A 19,079-nucleotide genomic window follows, 5' to 3' on the forward strand; every position below is an offset into this window, starting at 1 on the left:
TTAGCAGCCTCACGTAGAGTTCACTATTATTGCTGTGCTCTGTGAAAATATAAATATTTATGGGTTGAAAGCTGAACTCTGTTGGTTTGGGCTTACAGTTTTGGGAGATTACAGTCATTTCCTCGTATTGTAAGACTGGTTCCGTAACTGATAGGAAAGCAGAATTTTGTTCTAAACTATAAAGCAAATTCCTTATTTCACATAAAACTAGTTGGCAAATTTAGCTGTTTTCCTGTTTGTGAACATTCACAAACTGATCCTTAATTTTTCTAATATATTTATTGTTTGTAAATATTTGAATAATGCAACCAACCAAACAAGTTTGAGCCTTTTGGTTGTTTGCAAACTGTTTACTATGACTAAGATACCGTGACTTCTGCAGCGGATGGTGCAGCTGGCTCAGGGGTTGCCTGCAGAAGTTTGGGTGTGTGGGAGGGGGCTCTGGGCAGACGGTTGAACTGCGGGGCCACACTGATCTTGGGGGGGGGGGGCTTCCTGGCTTCCACCGGCATGTTCCTGCAGCTCCTAGACAGAGGAGCCAGGTGGCTCTGCGCACTGTCTGTGCCTGCAGGCGGCAGCCCCAGCTCCCATTGGCTGTGGTTGCCAGCCAATGGGAGCTGCAGAGCCGGTGCTTGTGGTGGGAGCAGCGCACAGAGCCCCCAGGCCCTCCACCTAGGAGCTGCAGGGACATGCTGGTTGGAGCTGGGTAGGGAGCCTGCCTGCCCCACCAACCCCTCCCTGCCCCCCCCCACTAGCGGAGGGGTCCTGGACCACACTCCATCTCCCCCTCCCCCCCAGCATCAGCGGGGGTCCCAGATCATGCACCACACCTGCCCCCCCACCCCGCCCCAGCTGGACCACCTCCTCCAGCACCCATGGTGCCCCCAGACCACCCCCATAGAGAAACGCTGGCCCAAGTTTTAGTTAGGGGTATAAAGTAAAACTCATGGTCGGGTCACAGGCCATGAATTTTTGTTTACTGCCCGTGACTAAAAAGTTGCCTTAACTAAGATTACTCAGAAATCAGGTTCAGTTAATGAACGATTGGTCACATAAATCCCTGAATATTTCTGCTTTCTAATTGGATGACTGAAACTTTTAACAGGAAAATAACATTCTTCTGGTATGAGTTGGGATGAATAATCGCTCTTGCTGAAATTTGTAGAAGTTGCTAACATACTTCCAAATGATAAATAATATGACTCCACAAATATGAGAGCTGAATTTACTGGGTTTACTCAAGAATACTTTGTTATTCAGCCAACTCTTGTTTGAACATTTCAGGAGGTTTATTTTAACACACACACTTTTCAGCATGATGTAATGATGTTTGCCAGCAATACGTTAAAGAACATAATTCAAATGTTATAGTGGATTGATAAATGAAATGACCCATTTAGCTCAATATTCAAACTAGGGTGGTTCAGATGGGGTGCCCAGAATCTGGATGATCAGATGGGCACAGAAGTAACTAGTATCTGTTTTTGTGCAGTTAAGTCCACAATTTAGCACCTTAAAGTAAGTGTCCAACTTAGAAAATTTGACTTCCAATACAGAATATAAGTAAGAATGCTCATTAAGGCCGAAATTCTGGTCCTGTTGGAAGTCAATGAAGTAAACCTCCATTTGACTGCAATAGAACTAAGACTTGGCCCTAAAAACAGAAATAGCCAAGAAAAATAGAGGCTTCTTGTACAATGAATAATAATTTTGCAGAGTTATGTTGTGTTGAAATATAGGGAGGCAATGTGGCCTGGTGGCTAGAGCAGTGGACTAGAACTCATTATTACTCTAAACACAGACAAACCATTTCACCATTGCGTATACAAAATTTACTTTTAAAAATAGGATTTTTCCAATTTATTTATTCTTTTCTGCTTCCCTACAGATTAAAGCAAAAAATTACGACAAAGTAGAAAAGGTGAGTCCAATAATAAATTCTATACTTTATGTAATTTTTAAGATTTTGGTTTTTAAAACAAAAAATTCTTAGGACCTTACATATGAAATATATATATTTATAAGGAGACCAGGTATCATCTCATAAGGCTGGGGTAGTAGATTGGAAAGAACTGCAGCTTGCATTGAATATTTTATCTGAGTTATTCTTTTTTTATCCAGTTTATCCAAGGATACCTTAGAAGTATGATCACTAAAGTGGGTTTTATTGCTGTCAACACACTGTAAACAGTGGGGTCAGCAGAACAATTGTCCTGCATTTTATACCTCGCCAGTTCTCACTACCTAACATGAAGATAATCTTATCAAATCAGTGGGTATTTTAGGTATTCTTTCCAATACATTTCAGCTCAGAATAACAGAGAAGGTTTTAATTGAGGCGCTCAAAGAAATAATATAAAAATGTAATTTCTGTTCTTGGATTCCTGATCACGTTTTCTCCATATATTAACAGTTGTTTCAAAGATGCCTTATGAAAGTGCTACACATAGATTTATGGAAGTGTTACCTTTCGTATGTACGTGAAACCAAGGGAAAGCTACCCAGTTACAAGTAAGTAAAAATGGTTTGTTCCAAATTCTTTAGTTTTGATGGTGGTTCTCTTTTCCTTTATGAGGCATTGAACAGGGGTTTTGTCTTGACAAACCTGGCTCTGATCATAATGGGTCTATAAGATATCGCCTGCTCTCTGTTCCAGAAACATTTTCTCTTGATTCTTTCTGGAAGGCAGTTGCCATACTCATGCTCCATATAAAATAGCAGATAAAGTTGCTTCCTTGAGACAACCAGAGAAGTTAGAGAAGTAAATTGTCCTGTCCATTTGCCTGTTAATGAGGGATTGTTCCCTATCATACATTATCTTTTGCCTAGTCTAATCTAATTTTAAACTTTCTGGTCAATGGGGGCAAATAATAAAAGCCTTCTGTAGACCAGGATTGATGGTCAAGTAATACAGCTCAAGTGTTAGCTTTAATCAAGATACAATATTCGAGGTGGGAACAGTTGAAGAACTCTAGTTTAGACAAGGCCTGGGAAGACTATTCTAGAACTTAATACATCATGGTGTTGGGAAGAATTTTTGGATGTTCATTTTAAACTTTTCTTTCCTTAATTTCATCCCATTTCTCCTGCTTATACTCCTGCGTACTGCACTAAATTCCTCTCCATCCGAAGGCCTGGCCTACACTTACAAGTTAGATCGACATAGTGGTAGCACTTAGAGGCATGAAAAATTCACACCCCCAAGCACCGAAATTAAGCTGATTTAACCCCTGATGTAGATGTGGCTAGATTACTGCGGAATACTTCTGTCGACTCTGCTACGGCTGCTTGGAGAGGTGGATTAGTGATAGCAATGGGAAAACTCCTTCTGAAGCCGCAAGAAACGTCTACGCTATGGTGCTACAGCAGCATAGCTGCAGTGGCATAGCCGTGCTGCTGTAGCCCTTGTAGACATGGCCTTAACGTTTACACTTTAAGAAGCTGTAGGTTGTTGTCATGTTCTCTCCACAGTCATCACTTAGCGAAGATATACATACTCATTACTACTGCTGTTAAAAATGGTAAATAAATTTGATGAAGAAAATCAGAATTTTTAATTTAAAATTATCAATTAAAAATATGAAAAATCACATTTTGGGGGGTATTTCTTCTCCCCTTTCCTTTGTCTTATATTCCCTAACCCTTTTTTCAGTGGCAAAATGTGTGGAGAAGGGGGTGAAAAGGCAGGTGGGAAGATGGAAAAAGGGAGAGTGAAAACAAAATTACAGTTTTTGGCAGAGACCAGGGGCAGCAAGAGGTTGATGGTGGAAAGATTTTTAAAAAAATTTCTATGAAATCTTTTGATTATTAAAAAGAAGTAAATTTTTATGGAGGGAGGGGAAGAAGAGCATTTCAAAGTAAAAACCAGGTCCATTCAATTTTTTTAATTGTAAACCACTCCTTTTAATTCTTAACTGCTTTTTGTTGTTTTTCTCAGGGATTCCTAATCTCTTTCCGGTATTGCCACTAAGTAAATCAGTCAGCAAGGAATATTTATAGAGCAACTGGCCTTATCTCCTCTGTTCCTGGTGCACATGGCATATGTGAGCTCCACTCATCTAAGAAGAGAGAGCCCCAGGCACACGAGAGCATTAAGTACTGCCATCAGTGCACTAGGCCAGCTACAGTTTTCCTTTTAACTTCCTTGCTTGTGGTAATTGTCTGAATACAGAATGCCAGGAATTTAGGGAAACCAAACACCTATTTTACAGCACTAGTCTTTTTTTACTTAAATATATATTTAGAATTGGTTGCTAAAAGAGTTTTTAAAATAAATACTATTCATTAAAATTGATAAAACCTAGTCCCAGCTCTGAATGTTTTCAATATTGTGGCATTTTTTTCAGAGAAAAAATGGCTCAGGCATATGACTTTGCTCTGGATAAAATCGGCATGGAAATCATGTCATACCAGGTATGTTTTGTTATCTAACTAGTTATTTCTGATTACTGTACTAAGTGCTTCTTGATTTAATTTTTTCTGTTTTGTTTTTTTTTTTAACGTAGATCTGGGTGGATTACATCAATTTTTTGAAAGGCGTGTAAGTACTTTTAAGTATATTTTAAAAGTTAATTCATGTAATTATAATGTTTTATATAAGTTACAGTGTTTTAATTACTGACATGTTAGTGTCTCACTTCACTATTAGAGAGGCAGTTGGATCTTATGCAGAAAACCAGAGGATAACTGCTGTTCGTAGGGTTTACCAGCGAGGTTGTGTGAACCCAATGATCAACATTGAACAACTCTGGAGAGATTATAACAAATATGAAGAGGTAACTGAGAAAATAAAATTGTTTGTGATTTTAGGTTTGTTTAGAAAATCCTGTCTTAAAAACGACTAAAAGTTGGTCGCAGAATTGTGTCCACCCTATATATGTGTGTAAACAGATAAAAGGTAGTCCAATGCATGTTTTGTATGTACAATGGTGAGCTCTTTGTGCATCCATGCGAGAATTTTACAGGGTGATAATTTGTTTCTTTGTATTTCTTCACTTACAGACTATTTGTTCAGATAAACTTTGAGAATTTTTCCCTTTTCATATAGTTTGTTGTGATGTTTTAAGTTACATAGTGTCATGCGTTTTCCGTCTGCTGTATTGGAGAGTTTTAGTAGCAATTTTTTATTTTTAATATTGATGTCCATTGTGAAGAGTCAAGAAAAACGTGAGCCTTTTGAATATCTAAGTGTGCTGGTTTTTAGGGTCTTATTTGATCTGTACTCAGTAGGTGCCATATCCCCATAGAGTTCCCTTAAGGCCTGAATTCAGTAGGAGTTTATGGCATTCAACAAATTGCAGGAGAGAGTAAAATTTGCAGGATCTAGTCCAGTTCATGCCCTTAGTCCGATGTGTAAGGCATTTGAAGTAGCAAATACCAAGGGAGTTTCATTCCATTTAAATGAACAGCACGATGAGTTTAAAGAATATGATTATCTTTCTCAGAAATTTAAAATTAATAAATTTTTAAGGGGCATGATTATAACTTGTCCTATGTGCCCACCTTGGGGAATAAGTGTGTACAAAGCCTACTCACCTACTTGAGTACCCTGATTGCCAATCTGTATTAATGGGACAGAGCAGATTTTGTGGAGCTGTTATTACTCTTAACCCCTCATAGATGAGCAAGGAGGGATGGGAGTGGCCAGTGCCTTGGCTCTGACCTCTGCAATGTGCTGGACAACAGAGCTGAGCTTCACTTGATAAAGGACAAGGGGTAATGAGGGAAGGAATTGTGACTGACTGTGGACTGATCATTGCTTCGGGCAAGACAAAATTTCAGTCTTATGTCCCATAATTTGTATGTAAAGTTTATTCTTATGTTTTAGAAGTCTTAAGTCTCTGAATCCGTCCTGCACAGTCAAACATCACTTAGGGCATAGTGTTAGAAGTAAAAAAATCAAAAATATTTTGTGATATAAATGACTAAAAAGTTTTGGGAGCAAAAAGAAATAGCCAAACACAGATTGTTCACGTCATCGCATTTGTTCCCTAACTTGGCCGCTTATCATACATTTATTTGGAGATATTTGTTGTTTTCTGATGTCCATACCTTTTAAAAGACTTCTGTTGAACATTCTTAAATTGTTTTACAGGGCCCTTCCTCTCTCTGAAATAAAATCCAGTAGTTTGTATGTTTTTGTAAAATAGTGTATTTTCAATTGCTGTTTATTTTTCTCCCCAGGGAATCAATATTCACCTAGCTAAAAAAATGATTGAAGATCGGAGTAGAGATTATATGAATGCTAGACGTGTGGCCAAGGTACAGACTCCTGTTCACTTCATTTTTACATTGTTTAATTCCATAAAAGCCAGAAAACATTAAGCCTAGTTAAGATTTTAAGCTACTTGTTTGGTAGGCTGATAGACTTGATATTTTCACAGGACAAAAATGCTAAGCATACCTGTAAGCAGTCACTTTCATGATGTCTATTTCTCTCTACAACTTAAAACATTATCTACCTCTTCAGGAATATGAGACTGTTATGAAAGGTCTGGATCGCAATGCTCCCTCCGTCCCCCCACAGAATACTCCCCAAGAGGCTCAGCAGGTTGACATGTGGAAGAAATATATCCAGTGGGAAAAGAGTAATCCACTGCGCACAGAAGACCAAACTCTCATAACAAAAAGAGGTAACATGATTAAATATCAGAATCAGACATAGATACTCTGCAACATGATTTGAATCGTTGAGAATTGGGAGTGACCTTCAGCTGCAGAAGTAAAGTGTTCTTAACATTGTCAATGTTAAGGTGCTATGTCTAAAGTTGGTCAAATCATGTTTTTTCTTCATTAATCCCAATTCCGGCTCTACATACAAATAACACTGCAACACTTCTGTCAGCACTTCAAGCTGCCTTAACTCCCTTCAAAGGCCAGGCTGCAAATGCCCTATAGCAGGCCTGGAAAATCTGCAAATATAGGCTATTTCAGACCATGATGGGAGGACACAGGCCCATATGCAGAAGACTTTTCCAGTCACCCCCTCTCTGTTATACTGAGGGGATCTTGCATCAGTATGTCCACTGACTACAACTGGGTAGTGTCCCGAAGAGAGGCAGGCTGTCCTCAAGCCACGTTGTGTATTAGTAGGATCTACTGTATTATCTGATACTTCTGTGTTTGGTACATTTGTAATTTAGTTAACCAGTGTAAGTTACTAATATAGAGTCATACAAATTCTTTTGCTAGGAATATTTATCACTTTGACTTTTTCCCCCTAGTTATGTTTGCTTATGAGCAGTGCCTGTTGGTCCTCGGGCATCATCCAGATATCTGGTACGAGGCTGCACAGTATCTTGAGCAATCCAGTAAGCTGCTAGCTGAGAAAGGGGTAAGGGAATGGATACGGCCAAAGGGGAAAACACATTTTTAGCATTTCAAACTGTGTGTAGATTTTAGAATTCTGAATAGTATTCCATAATATCAAAAATTAAAAATAATTGCACTTAAGAGACTTTGAGTTATGAAATGCAATTATAATGTTGGCATTAAATATTTTAAGTAGTTTAAATGTTAGATTTTTATGGTTGATACATATATTAGCATTCTAATGCTGACCCTTCAAACGCTTATGTACATGAGCGAATGGAGTCAATACTCCATTTGAATTCAGTAGGACTACTCGCATAAATAAAATCCATGTGCACAAGTGCCTGCCAGATCAGATCTTGATTTTGTCTTCAGTGTCATGAGTATTAAATAATGTTGGTACAATGTTTGTTTATCATAGGACATGAACAATGCTAAACTGTTCAGTGATGAGGCTGCTAATATTTATGAAAGAGCGATCAGCACTTTACTAAAGAAGAACATGCTTCTGTACTTTGCATATGCAGACTATGAAGAGGTAAGCGTAAAGATTTCAGTATTGACTCAAACTCCAGTGGGACAAGATGTCTTTTCTCCAAAATCTCATCTGCTTGAAAAGTACTGTATAAACAGAATATTAATTCTGCCAAACTTCTCAGCCTACATTGATACTTTGTAGGCTAAAGTAATATAATGGGAAAATATTTCTATATTATTAATTCCAAAAATATGTGAGAAATATTCAGCTTTCTACTTAATTATTTAATTATTATTATTTTTCAAACAAGTAGGTAGAGGCAGACAGTGGCAGAGAGAGACTTCCAGGAACTTCAGCTTCTCTAGTATTATGAAGCATGTTAGCAATTTTTTTATTTTATTTTATTTCCTCAGAGTCGAATGAAGTATGAGAAGGTGCACAGCATATATAACCGGCTCTTGGCTATTGAAGATATTGATCCTACTTTGGTAAGATGATTCTATACTATTCAGTTTTAGTTTTTACACATTTCCAGTCATATTGATCTCAGTACACCCAAAGAATGGGTAGCGTTCTCATCAGTTAATAGCTCGAGTGGATGACTAGTGGACTAAGTATTAGGTTGAGAATACGTAGACTCTTGGAAACCACAGTTTCAAATTCCAGCAGGGTTAACAACTCTGCCCTTTAGTCTTCCAAGGTAGATAAATTAGGTACCATGCACTTTACTCTCTGTGTCCTTAAAAACCTACAGCAAGCCATATCCATTCGAATGGACTTTGAAGATCCCTTGACATGCTTCATAAGAATAGGCATTTGCTTTGTTGACTTGACCAAAATTTCATTTCCTCTTGCCATAACTGCGTGCTTTGCACCCATTGATTGCCACTCTCTATCCCAGTGGATGATGCAACGCAGTGGTGCTTTATGTTTAAGTTTATGAAGCACTTTGGGATGAAGTACACTGCATAAATACCCAAGATTAGTACTACGCTGACACTTTAAGGAGGAAAAAAAGAAAGTTGTATTATTACTATTTGTATTACAATAGTGCCTATTGTACTAGCATTGTACGAACACATAGTGAGGTAGAGTTCCTGTCCTGAAGAGCTTATATTATGAATAGACAAGACAGGGTGGGAAGGGAACAGAGGCGCAGAGAGGTAATGTGATAAGTCCAAGGTCATACAGCAGGGCAGTGGCAGAGTCAGAAATCTGGTCTCCTAACTCCAGTCCAGGTCTCTGTTTACTAGATCGCAATGCAGCTTCAAGTACAAGTGCATCTCTGTGAAACTCCCAGAGCCTGATTCTCTCTCTCTCACTCACCAGTTTTTCAGTTGAATCAATGCTGTTACTCCTAATTTAACCCAGAATAAGTGAAAGGAGACTCAAGTCCATAGAGAATACACACCACAGATCAGTTAATTAATTACCATATGCTTGCTATTTGCATGACCATACATCAAAATTACAAGTCTAATAGGACAGAATGAATAGTATTTCAGATCCCGTTACCCACTAGTGAATTTTTGAACAGACTTTTAGCATACATCTTCAGTTATGGGTCTTATGGCCTCCTGTATGTGCTCTGTTATCCCTGTAAGATACTTGCCATTTTTAGAAACAGCAAATGACTTATGTATAATTGTAATTCTCTGAAGGCAATAGCCTATGTAAATTCATACCCACCTACCCACCTCTCCTGCCTCAAGAATTTTAATATTGATTATCCTTGTAATTTTATACAGGCCTCGTGTCAAAAATAAATAGGTCGATTAAAGCTATGGTGCAGTATATATTCCATGATGCTGTCTCATAGTTGCTACCTTGTCTGAACGTGTTGTTTCTATTATGAATTATTATATTTTGTGACTGGAGCGGATTCTAGATATGCCCAAAGGATCTTTTTCATATCTTAATACTTTTGCATACCATCTTGTGTGTTGAACAAATCATCATGTATATTTCAGGTATATATACAGTATATGAAATTTGCAAGGCGGGCAGAAGGCATCAAATCTGGAAGAATGATATTTAAGAAAGCGAGAGAGGATGCCCGGACTCGCCATCATGTCTATGTTACGGCAGCTTTGATGGAGTATTACTGTAGTAAGGTAAACTCAGACATATTCTTTGGGATTAATGGAGTGTTAATAGTTGTGCTGCTTTTTGAATCTAATAGCGCTATTTTAACATTTGCAGGACAAGTCAGTGGCCTTCAAGATTTTTGAGTTGGGACTGAAGAAATATGGAGACATTCCAGAATATGTACTGGCATACATTGACTATTTGTCTCACCTTAATGGTAAGCTTTGGGAACTGGGAGGGCTACTAATGAAACATTAACCTTCACTATCCGAGTTTGGCTTCAGTCCAAGTTGTTTGCATACTGGTTTGAATTCTTTCCTACGGGGCACTAATCTTCTTCACAAAAGCTCTGTGATTTTGTGCCATTTTCTGCACAGTGAAGATCCAGAAATGAAGTGACACTGAGATCCCATTTTGTCTCGTCACTATACAGAGTGGGCTTTCCAAGTCCTTAAGTACTTTGCACTGTGGCAGTTTCACTGCATCTGTAGTTGACAATGGAAAACATATTAGGAAAATCTAACTCCTTGGGCACAAAGATTCATAGGGGGTTAAAAAGTCTGTCTGCAGACTCAACAACAGTGATGGATTGATCCTTTCCTGTAGTGACTGCGGAATTCTGACCTTTCACAAGTACAAATAAAATTCATTCCCCAACAGTTGATGGGAAAAGCAAAATTCAAATTAGTATTGTGAATTAACTGACAACTTAGAATTGGTGTTTCCTTAGCAGGGGGCTATGGCTGTCAAAGGCCATTGATAGGAGGGGCATACAGTGCTCCAAGGATACAAAGCCATACACGTGCAAGGGGAGAGGGCGTGTATGCAGTGTCAGTGTACCTGTTGTGGGGCTAGCAGCAGGGCAATGCCACTGCAGGACTCATTAGTGTGGGAGTTAATGGAATAGACAAGAAACTGGAGCTGTCTGAAGCAAAGGTGTGGGGTTGCAGGGGAGGCTGTGTGTGTAGCTGCTGTGGTGTTTCACAGATTCAGAGAAGAGTAGGGAGAGTGGCTTGTCCTAACTCCCTAGTCTCCTTCCCTGCCCAGCCATGCTTTCTAAAGATTCATCAGATCCCCAAACCGCTGAGCTCACATGGAGGGGCTTCCACAGCAGTGGGTGGTGTTACTTATCCATCCACACATACTGGCCCATTTGGGCCTATGCTTGCACCACTTTCCTTTCCCTACACTGGCATTTAAATGATACAATGTAACCCTTAGTTATTATCTAATAGCTCAATTAGCACGCTTCATTTATTTTATCTCTTTAAGAGAGATTTTGAAGAGGGGGCATACTTGAAACAAGGGGACGTTTGTACAAAAATCCAGTTCCCTAACATCCCTCTCAGAAAATGGGTATTTGTGTAAATTCTCATAAGAGCAGATGTAGAGAGGGGAAAAAACAAAGGCTTTGTGACATCACATACCAGTGAACAGAGTTGGCTGGCTGAGCCTGCTCACTTAGAGATTTTTCTGAACAAAGGTAATATTAGTGCTAAAGAGCTTCACACTAAATATTTTTGAAAATAGCTCTCCCTTTTTTGTTGTTGTGACTATCTGGCTGGCATAGGGGGATTTTAGGGAAATCAGATGAATAGATAAGAATTTACTCTGCACCATTACACACAGTATCAGCTGGAACTTCACCAGCCGGACAGGATAGCATCACAGCAATAGGTGGTGGTGGGTATCACAGTTACTGGACTATCTGCACCCCGACCCCTTGCTGGTCTCAAAGTGCACCCCGTCAGCTGTCAGGCCTTGAGTCTTTACCTCTTTCGGGGTGGAATCCCACTCTTGGCCTAGGGTCTGGGCTACAGTGCTCTGCAATCAATCATGCTTATTCCAGCAAGACCATGTGGGTTCAGTACCTGAAGTTTCTTCCCTTCAGGAGTCTGTGGCCAGTGGTGCAAACAGTAATCAGACAACCTTTTTTAAACCAAAGCATTGTTTGATTTTAACAGTAGAAATAAAGCATAGCATAAGAGAAAAAGGATTCTAAAACAGTAGGTCTATATGCATCTTTTTCTTACCTAGAGGCATGCCATCTCTACAGAGACTCTAGCCAGGCCTGAACCTCTTGGTCTGGGTGTCAGTCGTTTTCCCCGTTTGATGGGGTGTCCTTTTAAAACTAGTTTAGTTTTTTGTTCTCCTGAGTTCAGACTTGGACCTTGCTGCCCACAACCAGTTTGGGTAACTCTGTAGGCAGTCAGAGAGAGACCATCAAAGCAAAGGGCTCCTGCATTGTACCTTGCTGGGCAGATGGATGGTTATCTCAAGCCATTGTCCTGTTTCCTGCTTGTTTTTCCAACAGCCTGGTATTAAACTAAGCCAACATATTCAGACCGTGAAAAACCCAATAACCAGGTCACAATACACTATTCATATGTTACAGAACAACTCCATTTCCACCACAGTAAGTACCTATAAAATATTGAGAGGTCCATGCAGGAGACTTTTGCATTTCCTGATACCACCGCGATAGGATTGACTTGCATATTGATACAGCTGTAGCTGTGTATTTAGGTTTATTGAATCCTATTTATTGAAAATAAAATAAAGTCAGAGTATCGTATCATTGGAACGAGCTTTTATTTTTCACTTTAAAGACAAATTTCTCTGAGTAGAAGCAGATTTGGAACTGGATTTAATGTTTATACTTTTTAATTGTTATATATTTTTATTTTTTTAGAGGACAATAATACAAGAGTTTTGTTTGAACGTGTTTTAACATCAGGAAGCCTCCCACCTGAGAAATCTGGGTAAGTTTGTCAAATTATTTTGTTTTTCTATCCTTGAAAACCCTCCTTTAAAGCTTAGACGTCACAAACTAACTAGAAGAATTGCTGCAGGTGTACTCTCCCTCATAATCCCACCTAAAGGAAAGGGCATAGAATTCACCCCTTGGACTACAGAAGCTGCTCAGCACAGCATTGGTGACGACATAGGACAACTAAACCTCCTGCACTGTAAATATACAACACTTTCTTTAGCCAGTGGTACTGCTGATCACAATATTGTTCCCTGCCATTTTGGGAAAGGAAGGGAAAAACTGTGGGGAATAATGTAAGCCCATGAGAGAAGGTGAGATGGGAACTGATGGGAGGTGGACTTTCCAAGGAGTACAAAAAGCAGAGAAATAACTACAGTGCAAAAGGATCGTAGATGAGCTTGCAGCCCTTTCCCATCTGGTCCCTAACCCTGTCAGCCATGCTCCCACCATCTCCTCTATTAAACACAGTTCTTCCAACAAGACTACAAACCCTGGTGCTCCCCACAGGGAAATGTCCACAAGCGTTACATTACAAGACCTATGCATCATAGTCAAATGTTCCACTGCTCTGCTCATTCATGCCCCAGTTTGTTGCTTCCAATCCTCTGAGAAAGAAGAATTTTTATCCACATTTCAAAGAAGGTATAGAGTTTAGAAGCCAAATTCTCCTCAAAGGTGGGTTGTGAAGCTCAAATGAAAGTTGAATTAAGCCCAGATATACGTGCTCAGATCCCTTCTTACCAAGCTGTGTGGGATTTTCTGCAAAGAAATTGGGATTTACCATTGTGCAGAACACGGGCCATTGGTTGCTCGCTCTCTCTCTTTCTCTCGCTGCCCTCCACACTACTGCCGTGGTGTTGATTGTATATAGTTTGTAAAATGCTATAAGGTCTATTGGAGAGAAAGGTGTCATAAAAATGAGAGAGATTATTAGGAGCATAGTATTAGTGTTACCTATTATGCATGCACATAAAATAGATACTTGAAGAAATAATGTCTTCAAATGGTAATGTCCATGCTTCCAAATCCCTTTTATTGACATTTGTCATCTTGTGTATCTTTACAAGTAGGAGGGATTCAGCATAGCTTTCCCCCCAAACAATTATTCATTCCCTTTATCTTTTTCCTTTCGCAGAGAAATCTGGGCCCGGTTTTTAGCTTTTGAAAGTAACATTGGTGATCTAGCTAGTATACTTAAAGTGGAAAAACGGAGGTTTACAGCCTTCAAAGAAGAATACGAGGGTAAAGAAACAGCTCTGCTGGTAGATAGGTACAAGTTCATGGATTTGTACCCTTGCTCTGCAAGTGAACTTAAAGCTCTTGGTTACAAGGTAGGTAGCTAAGAAAATTTAATTTTGTGATTAGTTCTTTTGAGATCTGGTGCAATCCTGTAACACTGTCTCACCTCACCTTAAAGTTTTCCTTGACAGACAAGAAAAAATAAAAACGGGAACATTTTTTATTAGGGTTTTACTCTTCTAATTTTTTAGCCTGATCCTGCCCCCAGTGGAAGTTTTGTCACTGAGTTTCAAATAAAGCAAGATTGGGCTGTTATTTCCATAGACTCCTTTTAATTTTTAGTTGTTTTAGCTGGGCCCAGATCTGATCTAGAATGGAGTTAAAAGCATCGGGGTCTAATTTATCCCTGATTTAACTCCAAGTTAAACCAGGAATTAATGTAGTTCACAGCCTTTTTGTTAAGTCCTTCACCTGCAAAGTTATTGGGTGGCAAAGTGAAAACTTCAAGAGGTCCCAGGCTGCTGGCTCTTTGAGAACCAGGCATTAACTATTGGGGGGAGAGAACACGACTAACAGATACAACTCTGCCTAAATTAATATTTCAGTTTTTGCCTCCCATCAATGAAACAACAGATACAGCTCTGCCTAAATTAATATTTCAGTTTTTGCCTCCCATCAATGAAAAGTTGGTGCAGTAATGCCTTTGCCCTTTGCAGTAATGCCTTTGTAGTACCCAAATCCTCAATGCAGGCTTAATTCTGAGCTCCTTACTCAAGCAAAATTCCTGCTGAAGTCAATGGGCATTTAAAAGCAGGCATTCCTCTGCTAAAAAAACTTAAAAACGACAACTATCGGAGCAATGAGCCCAATTGCTGTTCAGTCAGTAGCAAAACTCCCATTGACTTTGATGGACTGAACATGATATTAAGCAGGAGGGCTGAGAAAATCTGCCTGTCCTAGGTGGATTTGACACTTCCTTTATTTAATAACAACCATACTTCTGTTAGTGCTGAGAGCCTCAGGCATGTCAGTCACGATTTAATAGAATGTGTTAAGTGCTTATATCTGATCTGTGATACTGGCAGTTCTCACGTCTGTTAAGCTCTAGGAATGTTTTAACCACTAGTTTAGTTTTTTCTGGGTGTATTTTTTTTCTGATGTTTTAATTTTTTGCGATATGAAAGTTTTGGGAAAACAATAATTGAGGGATAAGACTAGAAGGTTTTTGTGTTCAATGTGAAATAGGTAAACAAGTGTGAGAGCAATAAGAGCTTGTCTGCTGGAAAGGTTGTTTTGTTTCCCACTTCTGCCAAGAGGAAGGACACTGGAATCACATCTCTCAGAAAGGGTGCTTCAGAGTCACTTGTTGTTTTCCAAAATTGTTTATAAAGAACCTGATCATGCGAGCCTGCTTCATGTGAGTACTCCTTATGAGAACTAGCTTATTGGCTTCAATCAAACTGCTCACATATGGAGGACTGGGCCTAAACAAACATTGATTACAAATAATCATGGTTGGTGGAAGCAGGGCTGGTGTTCAGGCTTTGAGTTTGTGGACTCATACTTTAAAAACAAAATTAAAAAAACCCCACACATTATTAAAACATAAAATGTTTATAAATACACACAATATACGACACAACCACATGTTTTAAATGGTGCAAGTATCAATGCCTTTAATTAAGGTTGCTTAAAATTTTCCATTTTAGGATACTGTTTTCAGTATTCTATAATTTTGCTAAATTTCTGCTGCGCTGAAATTTCCAATGCTGGGTGCAGGCCTCATGCAGACTTTGGTTTTTGTTTTTTTGGTGAAGTTTCAGCTAAAATGGTTCAGCTCTTTCCACAAATGAGATGTTTAGGAAAGACCGAAATAAAGGTAACGGTGATGGAGTAGCATTGTATATCAATGATGAGGTAGAATGTAAAGAAATAAGAAGCAATGGAATGGATAAGACAGAGTCCGTCTGGGCAAAAATCACATTGAGGAAGAAAACTATTAGAGCCTCCCCTGTGATAGTGCTTGGGGTGTGCTATAGACCGCCAGGATCTAATTTGGATATGGATAGAGTCCTTTTTAATGTTTTTAATAAAGTAAATACTAATGGAAACTGCATGATCATGGGAGACTTTAACGTCCCAGATATAGACTGGAGGACGAGTGCTAGTAATAATAATAGGGCTCAGATTTTCCTAGATGCGATAGCTGATGGATTCCTTCATCAAGTAGTTGCTGAACTGACTAGAGGGGATGCTATTTTAGATTTGGTTTTGGTGAGTAGTGAGGACCTCATAGAAGAAATGGTTGTAGGGGATAATCATGGTTCAAGTGATCATGAGCTAATTCAGTTCAAACTGAACGGAAGGATTAACAAAAATAAATCTGCAACTAGGGTTTTTGATTTCAAAAGGGCTGACTTTCAAAAATTAAGAAAATTAGTTAGGGAAGTGGATTGGACTGAAGAACTTATGGATCTAAAGGTAGAGGAGGCCTGGGATTACTTTTAATCAAAGCTGCAGAAGCTATCGGAAGCCTGCATCCCAAGAAAGAGGAAAAAATTCATAGGCAGGAGTTGTAGACCAAGCTGGATGAGCAAGCATCTCAGAGAGGTGATTAAGAAAAAGTAGAAAGCATACAGGGAGTGGACGATGGGAGAGATCAGCAAGGAAAGCTACCTTATTGAGGTCAGAACATGTAGGGATAAAGTGAGACAGGCTAAAAGTCAAGTAGAGTTGGACCTTGCAAAGGGAATTAAAACCAACAGTAAAAGGTTCTATAGCCATATAAATAAGAAGAAAACAAAGAAAGAAGAAGTGGGACTGCTAAACACAGGATGGAGTGAGGTTAAGGATAATCTAGGCATGGCCCAATATCTAAACAAATACTTTGCCTCGAGTTTTAATAAGGCTAAAGAGGATCTTAGGGATAATGGTAGCATGACAAATGGGAATGGAGGTAGATGCGAAACTCAAACAGCTTAATGGGACAAAATGGGGGGGCCCAGATAATCTTCATCCAAGAATATTAAGGGAATTGGCACCCGAAATTGCAAGCCCATTAGCAAGAATTTTTAATGAATCTCTAAACTCAGCAATTCTCCAATCATACGGTACAACCCCTAACACAGTTCCTATTTTTAAGAAAGGTAAAAAAAAGTGATCTGGGTAACTACAGACCTGTTAGTTTGACATCTATATAGTATGCAAGGTCTTGGAAAAAATTTTGAAGGAGAAAGTAGTTAAGGACATTGAAGTCAATGGTAAATGGGACAAAATAGAACATGGTTTTACAAAAGGTAGATCGTGCCAAACCAACCTGATCTCCTTCTTTGAGAAAGTAACAGATTTTTTAGACAAAGGAAACGCAGTGGATCTAATTTACCTAGATTTCAGTAAGGCATTTGATACCGTGCCACATGAGGAATTATTAGTTAAATTGGAAAAGATGGGGATCAATATGAAAATTGAAAGGTGGATAAGGAATTGGTTAAAAGGGGAGACTACAACGGGTCCTACTGAAAGGTGAACTGTCAGGCTGGAGGGAGGTTACCAGTGGAGTTCCTCAAGGATCGGTTTTGGGACCAATCTTATTTAATCTTTTTATTACTGACCTCAGCACAAAAAGTGGGAGTGTGCTAATAAAGTTTGCGGATGATACAAAGCTGGGAGGTATTGCCAATTTAGAGAAGGACTGGGATATCATACAGGAGGATCTGGATGACTTTGTAAACTGGAGTAATAGTAATAGGATGAAATTTAATAGTGAGAAGTGTAAGGTTAGGCATTTAGGGATTAATAACAAGAATTTTAGTTGTAAGCTGGGGCCGCATCAATTAGAAGTAACGGAGGAGGAGAAGAACCTTGGAGTATTGGTTGATCATAGGATGACTATAAGCTGCCAATGTGATATGGCCGTGAAAAAAGCTAATGTGGTCTTGGGATGCACCAGGAGAGGTATTTCCAGTAGAGATAAGGAGGTGTTAGTACCGTTATACAAGGCACTAGTGAGATCTCACTTGGAATACTGTGCGCAGTTCTGGTCTCCCATGTTTAAGAAGAATGAATTCAAACCGGAACGGGTACAGAGGGGGGCTACTAGGATGATCCGAGGAATGGAAAACTTGTCTTATGAAAGCAGACTCAAGGAGCCTGGCTTGTTTAGCCTAACTAAAAGAAGGTTGAGGGGAGATATGATTGCTCTCTCTAAATATATCAGAAGGATAAATACCGGAGAGGGAGAGGAATTATTTAAGCTCAGTACCAATGTAGACACAAGAACAAATGGATATAAACTGGCCATCAGGAAGTTTAGACTTGAAATTAGACGAAGATTTCTAACCATCAGAGGAGTAAAGTTTTGGAATAGCCTTCCAAGGGAAGCAGTGGGGGCAAAAGATCTATCTGGCTTTAAGATTAAACTCGATAAGTTTATGGAGGACATGGTATGAGGGGATAACATGATTTTGGTAATTAATTGATCTTTAAATATTCAAGGTAAATAGGCCTAATGGCCTGTGCTGGGATGGGATCCAAGTTACCCAGGAAAGAATTTTCTGTAGTATCTGGCTGGTGAATCTTGCCCATATGCTCAGGGTTCAGCTGATCGCCATATCTGGGGTCGGGAAGGAATTTTCCTCCAGCTCAGATTGGAAGAGGCTCTGGAGGTTTTTCGCCTTCCTCTGTAGCATGGGGCACGGGTCACTTGCTGGAGGATTCTCTGCTCCTTGAAGTCTTTAAACCATGATTTGAGGACTTCAGTAGCTCAGACAAAGGTGAGAGGTTTTTCGCAGGAGTGGGTGGGTGAGATTCTGCGGCCTGCGTTGTGCAGAAGGTCAGACTAGATCATAATGGTCCCTTCTGACCTTAGTATCTATGAATCTGAGAGAGAAAATGTTTTGCAGATGCAAGATGAACCATTATAAGTCAGGTTTAAACATATATAAAAGTGTGTCCACACAGTGATTATCAGTTTAACTGTTTTTAAACCCATTTAAGTTAAGCTGGTACAACTTATATTTAGACAAGCCCTAAGTCATTGTACAGTGCCTAGAACAATGGAGCCTGATCTCAGCTGGGGCCTCAAGGCACAACTATAATACATATAAGTCATAGTCTAAATATAGGATCCAGGAACCTCCTAAGGCACCCAAGTTTGAATAGATTGAACAAATGTCTTCAGAAAGCATTAGA

The 19,079-nt window shown here is 39.3% G+C and overlaps 1 protein-coding gene across 1 annotated transcript in view; it reads left to right on the forward strand.

The window, feature by feature from the left end:
* The window catches only part of CSTF3 (cleavage stimulation factor subunit 3), a 77,268-nt gene that overhangs the window by 55,079 nt on the left and 3,110 nt on the right, over positions 1-19,079 (forward strand). Inside the window, exons 4-17 of the mRNA XM_084630595.1 lie at positions 1,889-1,921; positions 2,414-2,511; positions 4,347-4,413; positions 4,506-4,540; positions 4,649-4,775; positions 6,184-6,261; positions 6,470-6,632; positions 7,224-7,333; positions 7,733-7,849; positions 8,203-8,277; positions 9,760-9,903; positions 9,992-10,094; positions 12,570-12,639; positions 13,786-13,981. Coding sequence (XP_084486721.1) covers positions 1,889-1,921; positions 2,414-2,511; positions 4,347-4,413; positions 4,506-4,540; positions 4,649-4,775; positions 6,184-6,261; positions 6,470-6,632; positions 7,224-7,333; positions 7,733-7,849; positions 8,203-8,277; positions 9,760-9,903; positions 9,992-10,094; positions 12,570-12,639; positions 13,786-13,981 — 1,416 coding nt within the window. The remainder of the gene's footprint in view (positions 1-1,888; positions 1,922-2,413; positions 2,512-4,346; positions 4,414-4,505; positions 4,541-4,648; positions 4,776-6,183; positions 6,262-6,469; positions 6,633-7,223; positions 7,334-7,732; positions 7,850-8,202; positions 8,278-9,759; positions 9,904-9,991; positions 10,095-12,569; positions 12,640-13,785; positions 13,982-19,079) is intronic.

This window comes from Lepidochelys olivacea, assembly GCF_965140295.1.
Source record: "Lepidochelys olivacea isolate rLepOli2 genome assembly, chromosome: 6".
NCBI classification, from domain to species: Eukaryota; Metazoa; Chordata; order Testudines; family Cheloniidae; genus Lepidochelys; species Lepidochelys olivacea.